The sequence below is a fragment of the Spermophilus citellus genome (genome assembly GCF_964194105.1).
Source record: "Spermophilus citellus genome assembly, chromosome: 2".
Lineage (NCBI taxonomy): Eukaryota > Metazoa > Chordata > Mammalia > Rodentia > Sciuridae > Spermophilus > Spermophilus citellus.
Window position 1 is genome coordinate 56,596,309 of NC_138183.1, and position 25,066 is coordinate 56,621,374.

Genomic DNA, 25,066 nt, shown 5'->3' on the forward strand with positions numbered 1-25,066 from the left:
AGCCACATGGGTCTCTTTTCACCATAGTTCTCATCTGTCCAGAGGAGCTGGAAATCTATAGTTTCTTATAAAAATATCGTCACCTTCTAAATATAGAAAACATAAAAATTGTAAAAAATATTTTGCCAACAACAAAGTCTTTCTGAGGGCCCCATCTCACCCAGGGCTTGCCAGTTTGAGAACTCTGGTGTCCCCCTACAGCCTTCTTGCATTATATAGACCGCTGAAGTTAGAGATGAATTTGTTCATGACTTTTTTTTATTAATAACTTCTCTTTTTATCTTTTTTATTAATACCTTCTCTTTTTATCTTGTTTATAATTAACAATATTGACTCAAGGAAGGAGAAGCCATAGTCTGATCTGATAACTAATTTTGCTATCAAATACTCTCCATGGGGAAGTCCTCCTTCTATCTGATCTAAATCCCCTTTGCTGCAGGTTCAGCCTCTTTCCTCTTGTTTTGGATTCAGTGGAAGCTGAGAGCAGCTGGTTACTGTCTTGCCTATGATAACACTTCACATCCTTAAAGACCTACCAGCAAGACATTCAGACAGGATGGAAAATTTAAATGAGCAGATTGAGAAAGACTTGAGTTCAGGTTTATTAAGGAAAATGAGTGTTCCTGGGGTTACCAGACTGTCTTCCATGTAATTTAGGCATTTGCAGCATTTAGCTTCAAGGGCAATCCAAAGGCTTCAGGCTGTAAGAGCTATGCATTGCCCTTTGCTTTTATTTTCTTCCCTTTTTAATAGTGTGTGGCAGCTGTATTTTCCTTCCCTGGCCTCTCATTCCTTCCCTGGTATGAAGTAATTTTTCATTATACATCCAGTTTTACCCTGAGCTCACAAACAAAGCACTGCCATTCCGGCTGTGTTCTATGTGTATTTTCTGGCATTATATAATGTAATCTTAGAGCAAAACCTGTCCAAATGTGGTCTTTTTCTTTTTCTTTTTCTTTTTTTTAATTAGGCAGTAACTCCCAATTTTCTCAGTGGAGATTATGCATTTTTCAGGTTTGTGGGCAGAAAGCCCCGGGCCTAGGGCCCAATCTAATGTGTATTTACACCTTTCAAAAAGTCATCTCGTGTCCCTGTTGAGTTTCATTTTTAGATTGTTACTTTGGCACCTTGAATTGGTTTCTTTTGTTATTCAGTATTTGGGGATATGTTGCTACTAATTATTTTTTTTTATCTTCTCAAATGGACCCCACATTCTTCAGAAATAAGTAGTGTCTCTTGCAATCCTCTGTTATAGTTCATCCTTCTTTTCAAGAATGTGGTGCTATGTAAACATAGCATGTAGCTCAAATCTTATCACATGACTTCTACTTATTAGTTATGAACTTCATAACTCATAAGCACAACTAAGCAAAAAAAAATCTTGTTACTTAAATGTTTTTCTTCATGGTGGGTGCACTTTTTTTTTCTGGGTACCAGGGATTGAACTCAGAGACACTCAACCACTGAGCCCCATCCCCAGCCCTATTTTGTATTTTATTTAGAGACAGGGTCTCACTGAGTTGCTTAGCACCTTGCCATTGCTGAGGCTGGCTTTAAACTTGTGATCCTCCTGCCTCAGCCTCCCAAGCCCCTGAGATTATAGGTGTGAGACATGACACCCGGCTATTCTTTTTTTAATTGTCAATGGATCTTTTTATTTTATTTATTTATCTATTTATATGTGGTGCTGAGGATAGAAGTCAGGGTCCCACACATGCAAGGCAAGTGCTCTACCACTTAGCCACAACCCCAGCCCTATACTTAAATTTTTAAAAAATATTTAAAAATATGTTTAACAGGATAGCACCTGTAGGTTAGGGTTTCTTAAAATCAGCACCATTGACATTTTGGATCAGATAATACTTTGCAGTGAGTGCAGGATATTGGCATCCCTGGCCCTGACCCATTTGATGCCAGTAGCACCCCACCCCATGCAACTATTTGTGAAACCAAAAGTATCTCTAGATGTTCCCAAATATCTCCTGGAGTGGAGTGACACAAAACCGCCCTCAGTTGAGACTCAGTGCTATAAAGTCTCTCCCTTAGAGAAACATTGGAGTGGTCTCATGTTGGACTAAGGGCAGTTTCTTTAGCAAATGAAGGGATACTTCTCCAACATACTTGCTAATTTCAGATTAGTAAATTCTATGAAGAACAAATTTTAAAAATACTGATAAAGTAAGGAACAAAATCTGGGGTCTGAAAAAGTAAAATCAGGTTGTTAAAAAAAGAAAAGAGAAAAGAAATAGAGAGAGAGAAATTGAGAAGGGGGATCATTATTAGGTTCAGAGATCCAGTTGGCTGAGGGGAATAACTCTGAAAGACAATAAGATTGTCAACTGTGGTTGACAACATTTAGTTAGATATTTCAATATCTAACTAAAAAATCCTCTAGTAGAGAGGATTTTGCATGTTCCCAACACATAGAAATTATATATTGAAGTGATGTTTATAACAGTAAACCTGATCTGATCATTACACATTGTATACATGCATTGCAGTGTCATAATAAACCTTATATATATGTATAATTGTGTCAATTAAAAATCAAAATATTTAAAACAACAATTAAAAATAGTACCTAGGAACTGTGGGTGTAGCTCCGTGGAAGAGCATCTACCTAGCATGTGTGAGGCCCTGAGTTTGATCCCCAGCACTGAAGAAAAAAAAAATGGAAAAAAAAGTCTTTCATGTGAATATTCTTACAAAATGACTAATAATTTGAAACAGTATAAATGTTCATCATGGACAAATAAAATGTGGTATATCCTTACAATGGAACTATTTGCAATTAAAAGGAAAGAACTGTAGACAACATACTATGACACAAATAAATCTTAAAACATTAAGAGAAAGAAGCTAGGTATGAAGGACCACATGTTGTATGTCTTCATTCAAATGAAATTTCTAGAAAAGGCAAATCTATGGAGACTGAAAGCAGATTGCTGGCGCCTGGGTGGGGTAGACAGTGAGGAGAATTGACAGGGATGAGCATAAGGACTTTCTGAGGTGATGGAAATCCTTCTTAACTTTATGTGAAGGCTACACAACTTGGTAAAAGAGAAACATTCAGGAGCCAAAAGTGGAGTCCATTTTTCCTTCCACCCATGGGTATGACCCCAGCATTAGTGGTACTTGATACTTGAACTACTCAGTGTGTGTTTCCTGTACATCTGTTTGCTTGCAGGTGGAGTTGGAGGTATATGACTTCTTCTTTGGAAGGAGTGCACCTGTCACAGTCCATATCTCCATCAGAACAGCAGACACCAACGCCCCCCGGGTGTCCTGGAATACAGGTGAAGCCCAGAATGAGGCAACAGCCAGCAGAGCCCCGAAGACAGCACCAGAAAGTCATGGGTCAGGAAAGAAGGGTAGTTTTACTCCCGGTTCACGCATGAGATACAGGCTAAGGATGTCAGATAGTTGTTTTGTTTTATCCTAGTGGCCAGATGAGAAATTAAAATCCAGTATCCTCATGTCTGAGGCCATATTCTTGCCTCTTGGGGGAGATGAGCCAAAAGGACACCTTTCAACTGAAAGAAGCAAAAAAAAAAAAAAAAAAAAAAAAAAAAAAAGACTATTTGTGATATTGAACCACAGCTGGACTGAGAGCAAAGCCCCTAACTCAGATTGTTTAGAGGAATGGAAGGAAGGTGCAGACTGGGATGCAGTTTCCTATTTTTATGTTGGGTTGCATAGAAACTCAAATACATAAATAAGAGCATCAGCTGCTTTAAAAAAAAAAAAAAGACTTTGCTTCTCCATACTAACTGGACTCATAATGTGATGTATATACTTAGATCAGATGTAAATGTGAGTGTAAATGAAGGTTTTCCCTTTATCACTAATACCATTAATAGCATTCAAAACATGTGTATAAGGATGCATTAGGGGGAAGATGTCTATGACTTAAATACTCAGGTGGCAGCTTAACCACATTGCCGTGTGTGTGTGTGTGTGTGTGTGTGTGTGTGTGTGTGTACACCTTTATATGTTTCGAAGTTTTCTGTTATTATTTCCCTGAGGAGTTTATCCATTCTATTAGTCTGCATCTCACAGCCCTTCTCAGTTCCAATGATTCTTAAATTTGGTCTCTTCGTGTTCTGCCACAGTTCTTGAATATTCTGATTGTGGTTACTTATTTTATTTTCTTTATTGCTGTCTGAATGTTCAAGGTTGGCCACTTTGTCATCCAGTTCTGAGATTCTGTCTTCACCTCCACTAGAAAGACTTTCAGCTGAACATTTTATTGATTTATTGTGTCTTTCATTTCCAAGACTTCGGTTTGGTTCTTTTTCAATATTTCTATCTCCTTATTGAGTGTCTCATTCATAATCTGTACTGACTTCCTTAATTCATTTAGTTGTTTTTCTGTGTTCTCTTGGAATTCATTCATCATTTTTATCGTGGTTAATTTTAATTAATTTATAGTGGTTATTTTGAGTTCCTTATCCAATTTTTCCTCTACTTCAGTATTTTGGGGCTCATATGCTGATGAATCATGAACTTTTGTGTCAGCTTATTTTTTCATATTTCTTGTATTCCTGTTTTGGGCTTTATGCATATGTTGGAAGGATTTCTCTTCCACTCTTATGTGTGGGCCTTCTTAGGATACAGTCTTCACTTGCCAAAGAGTCCTAGAGTGATCTAGATGGAGACCCCTCATAGGTGTGGTCAAGATGGCTCCCACCCCAACTCTCTGTGGCCAGATGGGAAACATGGGAGACTTTTCAACCACCAGTGCACAGTACATCCTCTAAATAAGCCAAGGACAGGGTGCTTTCGTGATCTCAAGTGTTTCTATACTAAATCTGTCCATTATATTCCTTTCTGTGTCCTTTGTCCCTCTGTGCTGAACCAGTACCACTGCTGCTGCTGCTGCAACTGGTGTGGTTCCAATGTACTCTTTCTTCTTTGTTCAATGTACCCAAATTTCTGAGTCTCTAAGACACTCTGACTGTCCAATATTGAATTTTATTGAAATCCCTCTTTCACCCAACTGACAAAGAGGTGGTACTTCTGTTGCTTGAATCTCACAGAGACACTAGGGATGCAGTCTTCCTCTAGTCTACCATCTTGAATCCTCCACATGTATTTATATGTGTGAATTTTAATAGAGATGGAGAACATTGGCTGAGAGGCCATGATTTATAAATCTGGCTCCATGTCCCACTGTACCTCTGTTGAAGGATAATGAGAGAAAGGCAGGAATTGTTTACCTGAAGTTTAGGAATAATCACATATTACCTAAATCATTGCTTGAGTGTGGAGATGGGATAGTCTATGTGTATGTGGTTGTTGAGGGAGCTCCAGGTCTGGTTTTGCCTACTTTAGGCATTTAGAATTCTTGTTAAAATGACTTTTTACTTATTATAAACTTAGTGCTTACCATCCTTGAAAATTTGGAGAACACATTAAATAGAATTAAAATTATTTATTATCCCACTGTGAAGGTATACCTATAGTACTATTTTGCTATATAGTTTTCTAGTCTTCTTGGTTGCTTGTCTGCTGTGTCCTATGATGTCTGTCATGTGCTGCACTGTGTACTTGTGGCTTCAAAATCCTTACTAAATTAAATTGCTAGTGCCACCAAAGGAAAAAGAAAGAAAAAAGAAAACACTGTACACCAGTCATGGAAATTCTTTTACACATGTGATGTCCATCTTCCCTTCTTCCTTTTCTCCCCTCTCCCTTTTGCCTTCCCTCTCCCCACTTGTTTCCTTTCTCTCTTTCTTCTCTTTCCCCCTTCCCTTTCTGTTTCTTCTTTCTTTTTCCTTTCTTCCTCCCCTCCTTTTTTCCTACCTTCCTTCCTTTCTTCCTCTCTTTCCCTTCCTTCTCTTCTCTTTTCTCTTTTTCTTTCATTTATATATTATATGTTTTAGCTTATTTTCTCTAGAAAAGAGACCCTGAGGCAGATCATATGTACTAACCTTACACTGAAAGTCAAACTAAGGGGAAAGCAAATAAAACATGGTGTATTAGTCAGCTTTCAGTCACTAAAACAAATACCTGAGATAATCAACTTCTAAAAATAAAAGGTTTATTTTGACTCTGCTTTGGAGGTTCCAGTCCACAAATGAGGGGCCCCATTGTTTGGACCTGTGGTGAGGTAGCATATCATGGTAGGAACATATGGTGGAACAAAACTGTTTACCTTATAGTCAGGGAGCAAAAAAAGAAAGGAAGAAGAGACCAGGGTCCCACACTATTCTTCAAGGGCATGCTCCCAGTGACCTAAAAGCCTCTCATTAGGCCCCACCTCTTAAAGGTTTCATCACTTTCCAATAGCACCACCCGGAGGACTAAGCCTTTAACAGAGGGGACTTTGGAGCACATTCAAGATCTGCAGTACAGCAGACGATATGATTGAGCTGGTCACTAGATAAAGTAGATTGCTCTGTAGTGCTACTGTCTCCTGGGAACAGATGGAACCACACATCTGGGAAGAGTTGAAGGGAGGGAGGATAAAGCTTGGACAAGCTGTCAGTACCCAACTATATTGGGCTGTTTGATGATGCCACAGCTCCCTGTCTATAATCTGAATGTTTAGGTCAGAGTATATATTCTTCTTGCTCTGATCAGCAAACAATTCTCTCTCCACAGATGTCCTCTGGCATATTGGGTCCAAGAAGAAAGTTTTATTTTAATCCTTCAGTTACACAAGCCCCTTCCTTAATATAGTCTAAACTCTGCAAAGTTTCTGGCACTTCACATCTAACACTGTTGAGTACCCTTAGGCACAGTAGCTCTGTACATGCATACTGAACCACTTTACTGCCTACTCAAAATATCTGAATACAACCTTTGAGAAATCCCCTATGGAAATTTTTGAACTTGAGACCACTGTGAACATATCTCTTCTTTCTTTCAGTAGTTTTTGGCATCATCATGCTTCTTAAGGATTTATCGTGGGGATGGGGATGTTATTCAGTGGTAGGGTGCTTGCATAGCATGTATGAGTTTGGGTTTGACCCCCAGCATTGAAAAAAGACAAAAAATAGGACATATCTTAAGGAACCAGTTCTTATATTGAAATATACTAAAATATATTACTAGAAGCAAAATCTATGGAATATAGCTGGAATGGTTTCTTTAAAAGCATCTGAAATATGATTTTTCAGTTTCATAAGTAGATTTTCTTAGTTTTTCCTTAAGCAGGGATGTTGGATGCCACAGGACTTCCCAAGACATTTTTCTGCTTACTCTTGCAGGTCTGAATCTCCTAGAGGGACAGTCTCGGGCTATCACTTGGGAACAGTTTCAGATTGTTGACAATGATGACATTGGTGCCGTCCAGTTGGTCACTGTTGATGGCCTGCATCACGGACAGCTTACAGTGAGAGGTGAGTGGTCTACCTGCAGACCTAGAAAAGAACCCAAGAAGGATTTTCTTCCTCCCCTTCCTCTTCCTCCTTTTCTTCCTCTTCCTCTTCAGTTTCACCGTATTGAGGATTGAACTCAGGGATATTCTACCACTGAGCTACGTCCCCAGTCTTTTTTATTTTAGTTGAGACAGAGTCTTGCTAAGTTGCCAAAGCTGGCCTTGAACTTGCCATTCTCCTGTGTTAGTCTTTTGAGTAACTGGCATACACCACTATACCTGGCTCAAGAAGTATTTTCTTCAAAAACAAATTGTATTGGAGAGGACTCATGTAGCATCTCTTGGGTTCCATTTCTAAGTGAAATTGTCATGTCCAAAAAATCTGGAGATCTTGAGCTCAGGTGTAGGATGCTAAAATCAAGGTATAAGCATTAATGAAAGGTATTGTGTACTTGGCTTCTTATTTAAATCTCAGTTTTGACTTCTGTATGTCATATAGAACTTTGTCAAGATATCTTCTTCACTAATGTTTTTATCCAGTTGGATGACAAAATATTTTCCTGCTTCAAAGAAATACACTGCAAAACAAAAATCTTGTTTATTTAAATACTTCAATAATAATGATGTTATTATGTTATTATCACTAGTTGCCACAGTTTAAAATAAATGGATTTATAATTATAAGGATGATAGTTAACAAAATAGTAGCCCTAATTAAGATGATATTCACACTTTATGACAAAAAAATCTGTTCTTTATAATGAGCTCAGAGGATTTGATTTCATTAGCCTCTTAGTTTGCCTAACTGTAAAGAAAGGAGGTAGGTCTCATTTATCATCATTTGTCATTAGGGAATTTTGAAATTTACAAAATGATAAATTATGATAAATTCTCCTGTCAAATCTCAGGATAGTGGGAGGCCAGTTTAAACGTGGGCATGTCAGTTAGAGGGGGTATTCAGTTGCATGTAAAAGTAACCCAATTATATTGGCTTAATAATTAGATTTATTTTCTTCATGTCTTCCAGATTGAAAGAGAAGGAAGGGCAATGAAAGAAATCATGGCATTTCAGTTTGTTTCTTTAGCAAGTTTCTAGGAGCCCAATATGACAACTTTCACTTCTGCCTTCTCACCTAGTTATGCCACATATAACCCACTGTCACAATGGAACCTGGAACTTATTCAAATGGTTATATTGCCATGTCAAACAAAACTGGGATTCTAGGAGTGAGGAAGAAGCAGAAAGTGGTTACTAGGCAAGGAAATAGTAATGTCCATTGTTACATTAAGTGTTTAATCATTTATTCTTCTGAGGTCTTTAATGCAGCCATGTGGTGTGAAGACAGTAATAGGGTGCACCTGCCACTGAGAATTGTTATAGTCAGTGCAGAAAACAAAGCACTGTTTATTAACTCCAAAGAAATTAAATTGGGAGTAGCAGTGTTTTAGTCAGCTTTTTCACTGCTGTGACTGAAAGACCCAACCAGAACAACTGTAGAGGAGGAAAAGTTTATTTGAGGGCTCACAGTTTCAAAGATCTCAGTCCACAGATAGCCCACTCCATTCCTCAGGGCTCCAGGTGAGGTTGAACAACATGGCAGAAGAGTGTGGTCGAGGGAAGCAACTCACATGATGATCAAAAAGCAGAAAGAGCAATCTCCACTGGCCAGATACAAATATATACCCCAAAGCCACGCCCCCAATCCCCACCTCCTCCAGCCACACCTTAAAACACTTCAATTACCACTCAGTTAATTCCTATCAGGGGATTAATTCACTGATTGGATTATGACTCTCACAACCCAATCATTTCTCCTCTGAACCTTCTTGTGTTGTTTCACACATGAGTTTTTGGGGAACATCTCACATCCACACCGTAACAGCAGTCTACATTGCAATGATGTTCTTGGATCAGAGAAGGTAGAAAGTAGTCATTTATTTTGTCATTAATCATTTACTTGTGGGAGATATTATGCAAAGCATTCTGTATGCTTTGTCTCACTGAATATAATTTCAACTTTATGAAATGAGATATTATTAGGATTCCAATTTTACAAATGGGGAATCTGTGACTTAGAGAAGTTGATTCATCTACAGTTAAACCCTAGAAAGTGGCAGAACTAGGATTTGAACCATTGTATTTGATATTACAGCTGTTGCTCTTGACCCTTAAGCCAGTGACTCTCAAACTTGAGCATGCATTAGATTCCCAAGAAGGACTTGATAAGACACAGATCATTATGTCCCATCTCCTGAATTAATGATTCAGTGGGTCCAGGGCAGAGCCTGAGAATGTGCATTTCTAATAGTTTCCCAGATAGTGCTGATGCTGTTGGTTTGAGATCCTTCTTGCAGGAGCTGCTGCCAGGCAGAATGACAACAGTAAGTTGGAGAATAACCAGTGTTTATTATAGGCTCTCTATTGTTTAGGTTCTCTCATCCTTGCTACGAAACATAGGTAGGAATTTGTATTACTAACATCAGTGATCTCCAAAGAAAACCAATAGGATGTTTATCAGCACATACAAGAGAAGATTTATTAAGGGAATTGGTTTATGCAATTATGGAGACTGAGAAGTATCATGATAATGCTGTTGGAGAACCAGAAAGGCCCAAGGAGTAATTCAGTTCTAACTCAAGTTCCAAGAACAAGGGCAGCTTTTGATGTAACTCCCAGTCCAAGGCCAAAGGCCTGAGAAACAAGGAGGATTTTGGGAGGGGAGATGGGAGATTGGCTGGCAGGAGTTACAGAGTCTGAAGGTCCAAGGCCCAAGAACCAGGAGCTCTGATGTTGGAGTGTAGAAAAAGGTGTATGTTCCTACACATGGGATAAATAGATAGATAGATAGATAGATAGATAGATAGATAGATAGATAGATAGATAGAGATATCACCCTTCCTCTGCCATTTTGATCTCTTCTGTCCTCAACAAATTGAATGATAACCACCCACATTGATGAGGACAGATCATTGCTCAGTCTATTGATTTAAATACTAATCTCTTCCAGAAATATTGTCCTCACAGAAATATGCAGAAATAATGTTTTTTTAACAGCTATCTGGGCATCCCTTAGGCCAGTTAAGTTGGCAAGTTTACTGTCACAGTATAGTTATCCCTGTTTTACAGATGAGTCAAATAAATAGCTTGCCCAATGATATGGTGTCCCAGAGCCCTGCTGAACAATCCACAGACAGTCCCTGACTTAGGATGCTTTTTTGAGTGGTTTGTTGGAGCTGTTAAAGGCATGAGAGAGAGAGAGAGAGAGAGAGAGAGAGAGAGAGAGAGAGAGAGAGAGGAGAGAGAGAGAGAATATTGTGTGTGTGTTTGTGAGAGAGAGAGAGAATATTTGTGTGTGTGTGTGTGTGTGAGAGAGAGAGAGAGAGAGAGAGAGAGAGAGAGAGAGAGAGAGAGAGAGAGAATATTGTGTGTGTGTTTGTGAGAGAGAGAGAGAATATTGTGTGTGTGTGTGTGTGTGTGTGTGTGTGTGTGTGTGTGAGAGAGAGAGAGAGAGAGAGAGAGAGAGAGAGAGAGAGATTCTGAAATAAAGATACTGGCAATTGAACTCCAAGTGCTCTACCATTGAACTACATCCCCAGACCGTTTCTTAAATTTTATGTTGAGCTAGGTGTGGTAGCTCATTTCTGTGATCCTAGCAACTCAGGAGACTGAGGCAGGAGGATTACAACTTTGAGGCCAACCTCAGCAATGCAGCAAGAACCTGTCTCACAATAAAAAATAAATAAATAAAAAGGGCTGGGAATGTAGTTCAGTGGTAAAGTGCTGCTGAATTCAATCCCTAGTGCCATTTTTAAAAATTTTGAGACAGGGTCTTGCTAAGTTGCTGATACTGGCCTTGAACTTGTGATCTTCCTGCCTTAGCCTTTCGAGTTGCTGAGATTAACAGATGTATACCATCATGGCTGGTCTAAAGGAGTTTTTGATTTATGATATTTTTGGCTTGTATTGGCTTTATTGGAGCATTACCCCATTGTAAGTCAAGGAGCATCCGTGCCATCTCCCCCTTTCCTTCACACCCTCTCCTGCAGTGAAGCCTTCCTGACAGCCGCTGCCTCTGGGCTCCCTTGCCCGGTCGGCTTCATCTCTGCTCTCTCCTCCAGGGGGGAAAGGATTTCTCTTCACGGTGGCTGACCTTCAGACTGGAGTTGTTCGCTATCACCATGACGACAGTGACTCCACTAAAGACTTTGTGGTCTTCAGGATCTTTGATGGCCATCACAGCATCCGTCACAAGTTTCCTATCAACATCTTGCCCAAGGATGACAGTCCCCCGTTCCTCATAACCAATGTTGTGATTGAACTGGAGGAAGGACAGACCATCCTGGTGCAGGGTTCCATGCTGAGAGCCTCAGACATGGACTCCAGTGACGACTACATCTTCTTCAACATCACAAAACCCCCGCAGGCTGGAGAGATCATGAAGAAGCCAGGGCCGGGGCTGATAGGTAAGTTCTAGGCAGTTAGGATTGTTTGAGTGGAACCAATTCTTCAATAGAGAACTTTCTGTGCTCCTGAGAGTTTGTTGAAATTGTGTCCCAGAATACCTTGTGCCAAGGTAGACATCATATGTATAAAGTAAAATACTATTATAATTCCCATTTTTTTAGATGGGAAGCCTGAGACTCGGAGAAATTAATATAGCCAAGGTTGTGCATCTAGAAAATTCTAGAGCTAAGCCTCAAGGTAACCACTGCACTATGAAAAGTTAAGTTAGCAAGCAAAGTGCAGAACAGATAAGTCCAAAGGGAGACATTATGCCTGTTCTAGATGATTGACACATACTGATAATCATTTTATAAGTACTTCTGGAAGTAGGTAGGCCAGAGGTTTGACAAAATAGGAATTGAGTGAGTAATGTTACTTGGTTCTTTTGAAGTAAGACTATGTTTCTTGAAATATTTTTCCAGTGGTAGCTTTTCTACATATTAAGAGAGGGGTAGACATTTTAGCTTGACTGTATTGTTATTTATAAGCTTTGATTAAAGAAAAAATTTAAGCCGATTCTTTGAGTGCATATAAGCTACTAGGCAGAGAAGACTTGGGGAGGTAAGTCCCATACCATTGTGCCCAGACACCTAAAAGTGTGTGGTATTTTGTGGACCCATTAGGCTATCCTGTCTCTGGCTTTCTTCAGAGGGATCTGTTTAATGGGATCATTTACTATCAGCACTTTGGTGGAGAAATCTTTGAAGATTCTTTCGAATTTGTCCTGTGGGACAGCCACGAACCTCCAAATCTCTCAGCGCCACAGGTAAGAAACTATTTCTGAACACTTATCCGATGTCTTCTACATAGTTATCAGCTCTGTCTTCAGAAAGTATGCAAAAACAGGTTGTGAGACTCAAAGTTTGAGAAGCAATGGATTAAGCAAAATAAGTCAGGTTTCTTTGCAATGTGACTACTTAGGCACTTGCTTTTTTGGGGTGGGGGGTATGGGAGATTGAACTCAGGGGCACTCAACCACTGAGCCACAAACCCAGCACTATTTTGTATAGTCTCACTGAGTTGCTTAGCACCCCACTGTTGCTGATACTGGCTTTGAACTTGCGATCCTCCTGCCTCAGCCTCCTGAGCCACTGGGATCATAGGCATGCACTACCATGCCTGCCTGAGTACTTTCTTTTTAAAGAGTTTTGTGATTATCTATGAATTCAACATTACTTAATCTTGGGACCCTTTTATATAAAACATCTTGAAAACTTTGCTTGCTTCCTGACATTCAAGAAAATACTTATCTCATATATAGCAGTTAAAATATAAACTCAAGTTTCCTCCTGATCTTGATACTAACTGGGCAACCTGTGCTCTTCTTTCTTTGTATGAAAAACAGGTAATAATAGAACCTTACTTACAGAATTATTGTGAGGGTGTGACATAATAATCACAAAGTGTTGAACTTTCTGGTGCATGGTAAACACTCAAAATAAATTTTATTATTATATATTATTCTGAAAAACTAAGAGTTTTAGAAGATAGAGAGATATATATCATATATGATACATAGAGGTTATAATGTATGTATAGAATGCAGAAATTGGGCTTAAGCCAACATTGTCATATATAAATTACATAAAATGGAGCCAGTGTAGTGTCTGGAAAATTGTGAAAGGGTAGATTTTTTGCAAAGGAGAGTGTAATAAGTAGTAGGGGTTATAAAAAGGACAGCCAGGGAGGGGCAAGATGGTGGATTAGTGTGAGGCAGCATTTCTCTTAGATTGGCTACTCAGAACTCAAACAGCAGGAATACCACATCTCCTTGAAGCTTAAAGTAAAGAAATCCTGAGACTAGAGGGGCAGTCTGCCCTAGCTGAACCACAGACTGCTTGACTCTTTAATTGGATTAAAAAAAAAAAAAAAAAAACAACCCTCTCCACTGGAGTTTCTTAACCATCTGTGGACAGCCCATATGGGAGCCCTCTTGGGAGCCTATGGAGACTGGAAACCCAGGTCTGTGAGTTTGCAACTAGGCCTGTGTGGGCTTATCTGAGCCTAGCACCTGTGGAAAGTCAGAAACCAGGAGCATTTTGCCCAGGGGAACATAAGTTAGAGAGGCTGGAGAGAGCTAGGCTTTTCCCAGCTCTGTGAGTCCTGTGGCTCATGGGGACTGATGGGGCTGGTTTTAGTGGGTTAGAAGGTTAGAAAAGAGAGTGTGAGGGCATTTTGCTCTCAGCTCACACAGCCAGCTGGTCCAGCACCCACTGGGTTCCTGGGGCCCCCTGGGGCTGGCATTTGCTGGGTCCTGGCCCCAACCTGGTCCCTGACTCCCTCCCAAGTCTGGCATCCACTGGTCCCTAGGAACTGTCAGGTCTGGCATCAGTCTGGCATCAACAGGCTCTCAGGCTCTCCAGTCCACAGTGTCCTGGCCTCAATCCCTTCCTGGCCCCCAACCCAGCCCATTGCTCTGAGATTAGGCCCACAGCATAGCCGTGGGCCCATAGCTCTGCATGCCAGGCCACTGCTTCACCACCAGACCCACCTGGTCTAGCACACAGCTTCATGGCTGGCCCGTAGATATTGGGCCTGACCCACCTGGTGCAGAACAGGTAGGCCCCTGATATGGCTGGGCCCCAACTTGCCCCACATGCTGCTTAGTTGTCAGACTCGCCCAGTCCAGCACACAGCCTCACAGGATCCAGTGCCAGGCCCTGATACACCTGCCACCTGGATGGGCCAGCTGCTTTTCTATCCACCCACAGTCCAGGTTCCCCAGAACACCACTTTGCCTCCAACCCTGCAGCCTGGCCTGCCTACACTACTCTCCCAAGAAGAGAATTAGAAAGTCTTAAACCCCAACCTTCAACACGGTGAGCAACACAATAAAAGGAAGGATGCACAACCCATGGCCCATACTTGCAAGCTTAGATCATACCTCAAGAAGAAATGAAAAGAAAACCAGGTGGGCACAGTCAGTGAACACATGTGCTTACTGACTATTTTGTTCACCATAGTAGATATAACTCCTTAAATTCTTAACGTTTCACCAAGATCGATTGATTAATCAATCAATCTATCTATCTATCTATTTCTATCTTTTTTTCTTTTTTTGGTTCTTGTGACTTGTTTGTTGTGGCAGTAGTTCTGTGTTGCCTTTTGATTTGGAGTTTCCATATTGAACTTTTGTTTTATTTGAAGGTATACTGACTGATTCAAGAACTCTTACACATATTTATACTTGTTTCTCCTCATTTCTTGCCTTGTTTTTCTTTTTTTCTTCTTTCTTTCATTTTTTCCCCAAAGGTGTTATTTTTCATGTTCTGTATTTTAAGGGTTATGACTTAGGATTAACTTGTTTGGATTTTGTTTTGTATCATTTTTATCACTACTCTCTCCTCCTTGTCTCCCTCTCTCATTTCTCTATTCCTCATATCCAAATTCCATTCTCTTTTTCCTCCTTTATATTCTTCTATTTTTCATCCCCTTTCAGACTAACAACATATCCTAAGTTATCACTGCATCTGTCCTATTTACCCTTTGAAATTGCAAACACTTTTTTACCCTCCTTTCTTTTCTTCTTTCCTTATACTCAACTCTATCCTTAACACTTCTTAATACTACTTGAGGTACATAATGTCTACCCCTACCACCAATGACACAGCAATAATCAATATAACAGAAGGCAAAGACAATACCTATTGTTTGATTTAAGCCAGACATAATACGTGATTATGAACTATTTTTACTGATGGAAATTGCTGATCCCACTATTCCTACATATTATACCAATTAACACTAGATATCAAAATAGGAACTAGACATCAAAATAGGACCTACTCTACTCCTATATATTGTTTGCATACATTGTTATTATCACCCCCCCCTCACCAATCTGTGAGATACTAGTGACAGAGGGACACTATAAACCCATTAGGTAGAAACTCTGCAGCATCAGATCCATCCAGATAGATGGGTAGATATATAAACCATATAAAAATCAAGGGAACAAACCATCCCAAACAACACAAACTAACTCAACAGTAGACTCCATTGATACCACAGTGTAGGAAATGTCAGAAATATAGTTCAGAAAGTTCATGGTTAAACTGATCTATGAGATAAAAGATGATGTAAGAAATGAAATCAGAGAGAAAGTACAATAAGTGAAAGATCACTTCAACGAGGAAATAGAAATCCTGAAGAAGAATCATTCAGAAATCCTTGAAATGAAGATAACAATAGCCAAATTAAGAATTCAATTGAAAGCATCACCAATAGACAAGACAGTTTCAGGCAAAGAAGAAAAAATAAATGATCAAGAAAATAAAGTTGAACATGGGGAAAAAATATTAAGAGACCATGAAGAGAAATTTCAAGCAATATGGGATAACATGAAAGACCCATTAAGATTTATCAGGATAGATGAATGCTTGGAGATACAAACCAAAGGAATGCATAATCTTTTCAGTGAAATAATGTTTGAAAATTACCTAAACCTTAAGAATAAAATGGAAAACCAAATGCAGGAGGCTTACAGGACCCCAAATATACAAAATTATAACAGACCCACACCAACGCACATTGTGAAAATGCCTACCATAGGGTTTCTATCCTCATGTCAGATAAAGTGGACTTCAAACCAAAGTTAATCAGAATAAGGATAGAATTTTAAAGCCTTCCAAAGAAAAGTGACAGGCAAAATTTACAGGGAAACCAATTTGAGTCTCAGCTGGTTTCTTAACCCAGACCCTCAAAGCTAGAAAGTCTTAGAATAATATATCCTAATCTCTGAAAGAAAATGGATGCCAACAAGAATAGCAACTCAGTAAAATAAGCTTCAGAATTGGTTTCAAAATAAAAACCTGTCATGATGAACAAAAGTTAAAAGAATTCACAACCAGAAAGCCTGCACTACAAAATATACTCAATAAAGTATTTCATGAAGAAGAAATGAAAACCAGCAAAGGGAGGAGCTACATTAGAAGCATAATCAATCAAAGGAGAAACTAATTCAAATTAAAAATAAATAAATTAAAATTACACAGAATAAAATCATATCTCAATAATAACATTGAATGTAAATGGCATAAACTCATCAACAAAAGATACAGACTGGCAGATTGGATTAAAAAACAAGACCCAACAATACGTTATCACCAAGACACTCATCTCATAATCAAAGACATTCACAGCCTGTGTAAAAGCATGGGGGAAAACATATCATCCACATGGATCTTGCAACTGAGCAAGGGTTTCTATCCTCATATCAGATAAAGTGGACTTCAAACCAAAGTTAATCAGAAGGGACCAAAAAGATAATTTCTTACTGCTTAAGGAAACCATACATCAACAAGACATGATAATTGTAAATATCTATGCCCCAAACAGTGGAGCACCTACATGCATCAAACAAACCCTTTTCAATTTCAAGAATAAAATAGACCACAACACAATAATACTTGGTTACTTTAACTTGCATCTCTCATCACTAGATAGATCCTCCAAACAAAAACTAAATAAAGAAGCTATAGAACTAAAAAATACAATTAATAATTTAGACTTAACTGACAAATATAGAATATTTCATCCATTAAGGACTGAAAGCACTTTCTTCTCAGAAGTACATGGATCCTCTATAAAACAGACCATACTTTAAGGCCACAAAGCAACTCTTAGAAAATACAAAAAACAAAATCAAAAACAAACCCCCAAACTAGAGATAATACCTTACATTCTATCAGATCATAATAGAATGAAATTAGAAATCAACATTAAAATAAAAAATAGAAGCTACTCTAACAACTGAAGACTAAATAATACACTATCGAATGACCAGTAGATAGTAGAAAAAAATGAGGGGTGAAATAAAAAAAAAATATTCAGAGGTAAATGAGAATCATGACACAACTTGTCAAAATCTCTGGGATACTATGAAGGCAGTTCTAAGAGGAAAGTTCATTTTACTAGGTGCATACTTTAAAAGAATAGAATGTCACCAAATAAATAACCTAACATTACATCTCAAAGCCCTATAAAAAGAAAGACAAATCAACATAAAAGCAATAGAAGACGGGAAGTAATTAAAATCAGAGCACAAATCAATGAAATTGAAACAGCAATAACAAAACAACTCAAAAAATAGACAAAACAAAAAGTTGGATTTGGGAAAAATAAACAAAATTGATAAACCCTTAGCCAAACTAATGAAAAAAAAGAGAGAAAACTCAAATCACTAAAATTTGTGGTGAAAAGGAAATATCACCATGGATATTATTGAAATACAGAGAATAATCAGAAGCTACTTTGAAAATCTGTACTCCAATAAAAGAAAATCTTGAAGATATTGACAAATTTCTAGAGACATATGACCTATCCAAATTGAATCAATGGGATATAGAAAATTTAAACAGATCAATTTCAAGCAATGAAATTGAAGATGGCATAAGAAGCTTACCAACACAGAAAAGCCCAATACCAGATGTATTTTCAGCTAAGTTCTACCAGACCTCCAAAGAAGAACTTACACCAATACTCCTCAAATTATTCCATGAAATAGAAAAGGAGGGAGTCCTTCCAAACTCATTTTATGAGTTAGTTTCACCTTGATACCAAAACTTGACAAAGACACCTTAAGGAAGGAACTTCAGACCAATATCCCTGATGAACATGGATGCAAAAATTCTCATTAAAATACTAGCCAATCATATACAAAAACATATTAAAAAGGTGGTGCACCATGATCAAGTGGGGTTCATTCCAGGGATGCAAAGTTGATTCAATATATGGAAATCAAGAAATGTAATTCATCACATCAATAGACTTAAAGAATCACATAATTATCTCAACAGATGCAGAAAAGTTTGACAAAATTCAGCATTCATTTGTGTTCAAGACACTAGAAAAACCAGGGTTAGTAGGAACATCCTTAACTTTGTAAAAGGTACGCTAAACCTCTGCCCAATATCATTCTAAATGAAGAAAAATTGGATATATTCCCTCTAAAAACTGGGACAAGACATGGATACCCTCTTTCACCACTTCTATTCAATATTGTCCTTGAAACCCTAGCCAGAGAAATTACTAGAAAAATATTAAAGGGATACAAATAGGAAAAGAAGAGCTTAAACTATCCCTGTTTTCAGATGACATTATTCTGTATTTAGAATAAATATAAAAAATTCAAAAAACCTCCACCAAAAAGCTTCTTGAACTCAGAAATACATTCAGCAAAGTAGCAGGATATAAAAATTAACAGCTGTAAACAATTGCATTCCTATACATCCATGGTGAATCAGCTGAAAGAGAGAAATCAGGAAAACTATTCCATTCACAATAGCCTCAAAATAAAAACACCCCTCAAATAACAACAACAACAACTTGGGGATTAATCTAAAAAAGGAGGTGAAAGACCTCTACAATGAAAACCACAGAATGCTAATGAAAGAAATTGAAGAAGGTCTTAGAAAATGGAAAGATTTCACATTTTCTTGGGTAGGCAGAATTATTTTTTTAAAATTTTTTAGTTGTAGATGGACACACTAACTTTATTTTTATTTGTTTATCTTTATGTGATGCTGAGGATTGAACCCAGGGCCTCACACATACAAGGCAAGCGTTCTACCACTGGGCTACAACCCCAGCCCTGATAGACAGAATTAATATTGTCAAATGACCATACTACCCAAAGTGCTATACAGATTTAATACAATTCCCATTAAAATTCCAGTGATGTTCTTCATAGAAATAGAAAAAACGATCATAAAATTCATTTGGAAAAACAGGAGGCCAAGAATAGCCAAAGCAGTCCTTAGTGAGAAAAGTAATGCAGAAGGCATCATGAAACAAGACTTCAAATTATACTATAGGACTATAGTAAGAAAAATGGCATGGTGTTGACACAAAAATAGAATTGAAGACCAATGGAACAGAATAGAAGACACCTCAGAGACCCACCCACATACCTACAGTTATCTCAGGTTAGACAAAAGTTCCATAAACATACATTAGAGAAAAGATAACATCTTCAACAAATTGTGTTGGGGAAAACTGGAAATCCATATATAGTAAATTAAGATTGAATCCCCACATTGAACCCTGCATAAAACTCAACTCAAAGTGGATCAAGGACCTTGGCATTAGACCAGAGATCCTGCACCTACTAGAATAAAAAGTAGGCCTAACTCTCTATCATATTGGCTCAGGAATAGACTTCCTCAATAAGACTCTTATTAAAGCACAAGAAGTAAAATCAAGAATCAATAAATGGGATGGCATCAAACTAAAAGCTTCTTCACAACAAAGGAAACTATCCAGAGCATGGACAGAGAGCCTACAGAATGGGAGAAAATCTTTACCATCTGCACCTCATTATAGACCATTAATCTCCAGGATATAAAAAGAGCTCAAAAAACTTAACACCAAAAATAAAACAAAACAAAAACAAATCAATAAATGGGCAAAAGAACTGAACATAAATACAAATGATCAAAAAATATATGAAAAAGTGTTTAATATCTCTAGCAATTAGAGAAATGCAAATTAAAATTGCACCGAGATTCCATCTCACTCCAGTCAGAATAGCAATTATGAAGAATACAAGTAACAATAAAGATTAGCAAGGATGTGGGGAAAAGGGTACACTCATACATTGTGGTAGGACTGCAAATTGGTGCAACCACTCTGGAAAGCAGTGTGGAGATTCCTCATAAAACTTGGAATGAAACCATCATTTAGGCCAGTTATCCTACTCCTTGGTGTATATCCAAAGGACTTGAAATCAGCTTACTGTAGTGATGAAGCCACATAGGTTATACCCAAGGTATATATAATATGTCAAAATACATCCTACTGTCATGTATATATAAAAACAATAAATAGAATAATCAAGGACAGCCAAAATTAAGTAAACATCTACTATATGTGGTATTTTGTGCCAGGCATTTTATACCTATTATCTTCAAAGGTAACATGTTTATGGATGGAAGCAAATCTCAAACCTGTTCTAGAATGACTACTGAAAGCATGTGTCTTGTTTGTCATATTATATCTTCTCATAATTTCACAGTCACTGAGATTAGCTAATGTACAGATGATTGAGCTATTGATCTGTACAATGACTTAATGGAAGGAGATGATAAGAAAGAATGATGTCAGGGAGCTTTGAAATTGAGGGATCTCCACTATTCCTTTTAAGATGGACTGAGGAATGAATAAAACTCTCAGTTCATCTGCCTTTGGACTAACTAGTCAAATACTTTTCAAATAACAACCCTTTCTTTTCATCACTGTATTATACTGCATTTCTTTGTTAATTTTTTTTTGATTCCTTAGTTGACTTGATAAGTTAAAATGGAAATTATTAATAGGATTTATTTCTTAATCCTTTGTATCTATTCAACCTGAGTTAGAACACCATATTACTTTCAGAAGACTCTGTGTCTTTTTAAAAGTAAATCTTTAGGACTTTTCCTTTTTGTTTTTTGGTACCAGGGATTGAACCCAGGGATGCTTAACCACTGAGCCACATCCCCAGCCTTTTTATTTTTTACTTTTTATTTTGAGACAGGATCTTGCTGATTTGCTCAGGACCTTGCTAAATTGTTGAGGCTGGCTTTGAATTTATGATCCTCCTTTAGCCTCCTGAGCACTGGGATTACAGGTGTGCACCACCATACCCAGCTGACTTCTTTTATCTTCCTTTGTTGCTGCATATTTTATACATCATTCTGTTATATGCACAAATATGAATGTGAGATCTCTCTTCAGTAAAGTCCAAGGTAATAGAAACAATCAAAGAGAATTATTTCTAAATCTGGTCAAATAAATCAGACTAAACTTTGTAGATCTGCTTATATAAGTTTATCCCTATGATGGATAAATTTTTAAAGAGGTCATAACCACATTTTCATCTGCTTCCTTTAAATTATTTTATATATATATATGTGTGTGTATATATGTATTATATATACATATATATATAATTTATATATATAAATATAATTATTATTTTTTTTGGTAGTACTAGGGATAGAATCCAGGGGCACTTTACCACTGAGCTAAATCTACCCAGCCTTTTTATTTTATTTTGAGACAGTGTCTCTCTAAGTGAGGGATTTGCCAAGTTGCTGAGGCTGGCCTGGAATTTGCTATCCTCCTGCCTCAGCTTCCCAAGTTGCAGGAATTATCTGCATGCATCAGTGTTCCAGCCCTACTTCCTTCTTAACTTATTTTAAGAGACAGACAAGTCTACACATTTGTTCTGTCTTTATATACCACGTATCCTGTCTCCCAAATAAGTTGGCTGTCTGTCTGTTTTGCATTCACAAATTTAGCCAACTAAAGATAGGGAATATTAGAAAAAGAATTGGATCTGTACTGAAAATATAGACTATTTTTTCCTCATTTTTATTCTCTAAACAATACTATACTACTAGTATTTGTATAACATTTATATCATATTAGATATGATAAGAAATCTAGAAATGATGTGAAGCTTATGGGAGGATGTGCCTAAGTTGTATGAAAATACCATTCAATTTTATATAAGGGATTTGAACATCCACAGATTTGTCATCCATGAGGGGTCCAGGAGCCTATTCCCTGCAGATACCAGAGGATGACTATTTCTCTAGCTTACACTTGTCTATGTCCTCAGCTTCATTTGACACTGCTACATGTCTATCTCAACAGCATTCTAAAGTCACCTTGTTAAAAAAAAACACTTAGTGTATTTCCCTAAAAACTTGCACAAACTACTATATCTAGAAGGGCAGGAAAAAGACCCTGGAAGTAGTTCACAAGAGTGAGAAATGATTCTGAATATTCTCAAAAGAAGAAGCAAAATAACAATCAGGCAGGAATCAGAGCTTAACTTCTTCTTTTATCTGTTTTTGTAATTCATTTTCCATGTGATCTTTAAGGTTCCTTTCCATCTGTCTAAGGTGTTCCTTGAGTTCTTTATATGGCCGTTTTTCTGATGACTCCAGGTCCTCCTGAATATTTAGGCTGTCTTTCATTGTTTGTACTCCTTTTCTTCCTTGCTTTTTTATGCTCATGATACTTCTTGTTCTGTTTGACTGTTGAGTTACTGTTTACTCTTATAAGTTTATTTGATGCTTGGGAGGAGAGGTATTAGAAGGGAAGGGAAGAAGTCATAATTTCCGGCAGGTCTCTTTTCAGCGGAGTTTTGCTCGAAGTTCATCAGTAGGTGGAATCTGGGTGTATTAATGGATCTTTTGATCCCGTTACTGTGGAGATACTGAACGTGGTGCTTCCTCGCCGGCCGCCATCTTAGGACCTCCAATTCCAATTCTTTTAACTCTGTGTTTAATCTATTGAAAACATAATAATTGGTGCCTTCGCAGTCCCAAACGCAAATCTAAGTCTCACGCCTGAGTAGACCAGCGTCTCTCAAGATGGAGGCCTAGCAGCAGCAGGCAGCCTCCAGACGGCCTGCGAGGGGCGTGGCCAGGAATCAGAGCTTAGGGCAGAGGAAGGATCAAGAATTCGGGCCTATAAGAAAGTCAGGTGCCAGCTGGTGGAATATTATATTAGAGCCTGAATTTGAGGCCAAGGTCAGACTGTATCATTTTGAATGCTGATTTTTCACTTTCTGATTATGTTCAGGTTCCTTACAAGTCTGTGTGTGACTGCAGGGAGTTGGGGGAATATAGCGGGCAAAAGGCCTAGTGATCGGCTTGAGCACTAGTTCTCCACTCTTTGCCTGGGAATGGGTGTTTAATAATGTCTTTTGTTATAACCAGATTTCAGTACAAAGAGAATGCTTTATTTCTCTGTGGATTTTGTTAAAATAGGATTTTTGTCACCCACAGACAAACACACAATAATTGTTTGAACATGCATAAATATTTAAAGAAACATCAACTTAGGCAATCATAAAGCATGTTGAAAAATGTGCCCACCAAGAATTACTACAGGGGTATAAAAAAGCATGGTTGTACATTCTTTTTACATAAAGAATACGTCGGAGAATAAATTAGCATGGAAAATGGTCTCTTTGAAGGCACAATAACTATTGTTTCCTTATTAAATCCAGTTTTTCAATTAAGTGGGGACTCACTGATCCACAGTATGGCTGGGAGGTCCCATAGAGAATTTCTGAACTTTGTAGATTAGCAAAATACTATAATTAGAGAAAAAAATCATGACACAGATTCCAGGAGACTAGAGAAATGACTATCATTGTATTCCTTTATTTTGATAACCGGCTTTAGTTTTTAATTATCAAAAATGCTTCATAATGGATAGTAAACATCTGTAAGTTTTTGTAAAAATAATGAAAGGATATAGACAAGGAATTAACTTTGTGAGCACCTACTAAGTACTAGTACTCACTGTGCTGCTGTCTTGTTTGATCCTGACAATATATCTCATAATTAAAGCCATTGTTATTGTCTAATGTACAGAAAAAGAAGAAAATTGAGTCCCCAAGGGGTTAAATGATCTCTGCCAGGGAGCACAGCTTATAGGTTTGACTGATGTTTAGGTCTTTTTATATCATAACAAAAGCTTAATCATGTTTTAGTTTCTGATTTTCATGTTAGTCTAAAAGGGAATTATCTTCATTTTCAAATTGGTATCGTAAACACCATTGTTGTAGACAAAATTGTCATTGCTGATCTGTGCTTCAATGACAACTTCAAAATAAATTAAAACCAAGGTAAGAATATTTTCATGTGGCAGAATGTGAAAAGACCCACAATATTAAGCAATATGCAGTGTGCCATTTCCAGAGGGAGGTAGTCACAGCTTTCTTATAACCAAGCATGGGTTACTCTAAAGAGTTGATGGTGATGGCAAAAGCAGCTTGGCCAGTTCTTCTTACTATCTAGCATGACCCAAACCTGTGAGTGTGGTTTAGACTGCTTAAAATCACCAACAGGGTCTGTTGACTGATTCAGTTATCGTCGTTGATGCAATGCTTCCTCTCTACAAGGTATTGTGCAAGATGTTGTGGAGATACAGAGATGAGTGTAATATTCATTGAGCATCTACCCACATGCCAGACATCTGAACTACATAATGATATTTGATCTTTGTAGAATTTTGTGAAGTTAATATTTAGCTTAATTTAGAAATAAGAAAATTGACAGCAAAAAAGTTGAGTAACATGTTCAAGGTCAATTAACTGATAGTATGTAAACAGCACACTAAGGACTTTGATTGCTTACTGTTTCATTTAATGTAGTTTGTACTGTACCATGATCCTGTCCTCATGAAATTTTCAGTCTAAGACAAGATGATGACATAAGTATGTTATTTAAGTGATG

General features: G+C 37.8%; 1 protein-coding gene across 1 annotated transcript in view; it reads left to right on the forward strand.

Moving 5' to 3' along the window:
• The window catches only part of FREM1 (FRAS1 related extracellular matrix 1), a 181,494-nt gene that overhangs the window by 66,609 nt on the left and 89,819 nt on the right, over nt 1-25,066 (forward strand). Inside the window, exons 8-11 of the mRNA XM_081278612.1 lie at nt 3,188-3,296; nt 7,215-7,346; nt 11,444-11,788; nt 12,452-12,594. Coding sequence (XP_081134738.1) covers nt 3,188-3,296; nt 7,215-7,346; nt 11,444-11,788; nt 12,452-12,594 — 729 coding nt within the window. The remainder of the gene's footprint in view (nt 1-3,187; nt 3,297-7,214; nt 7,347-11,443; nt 11,789-12,451; nt 12,595-25,066) is intronic.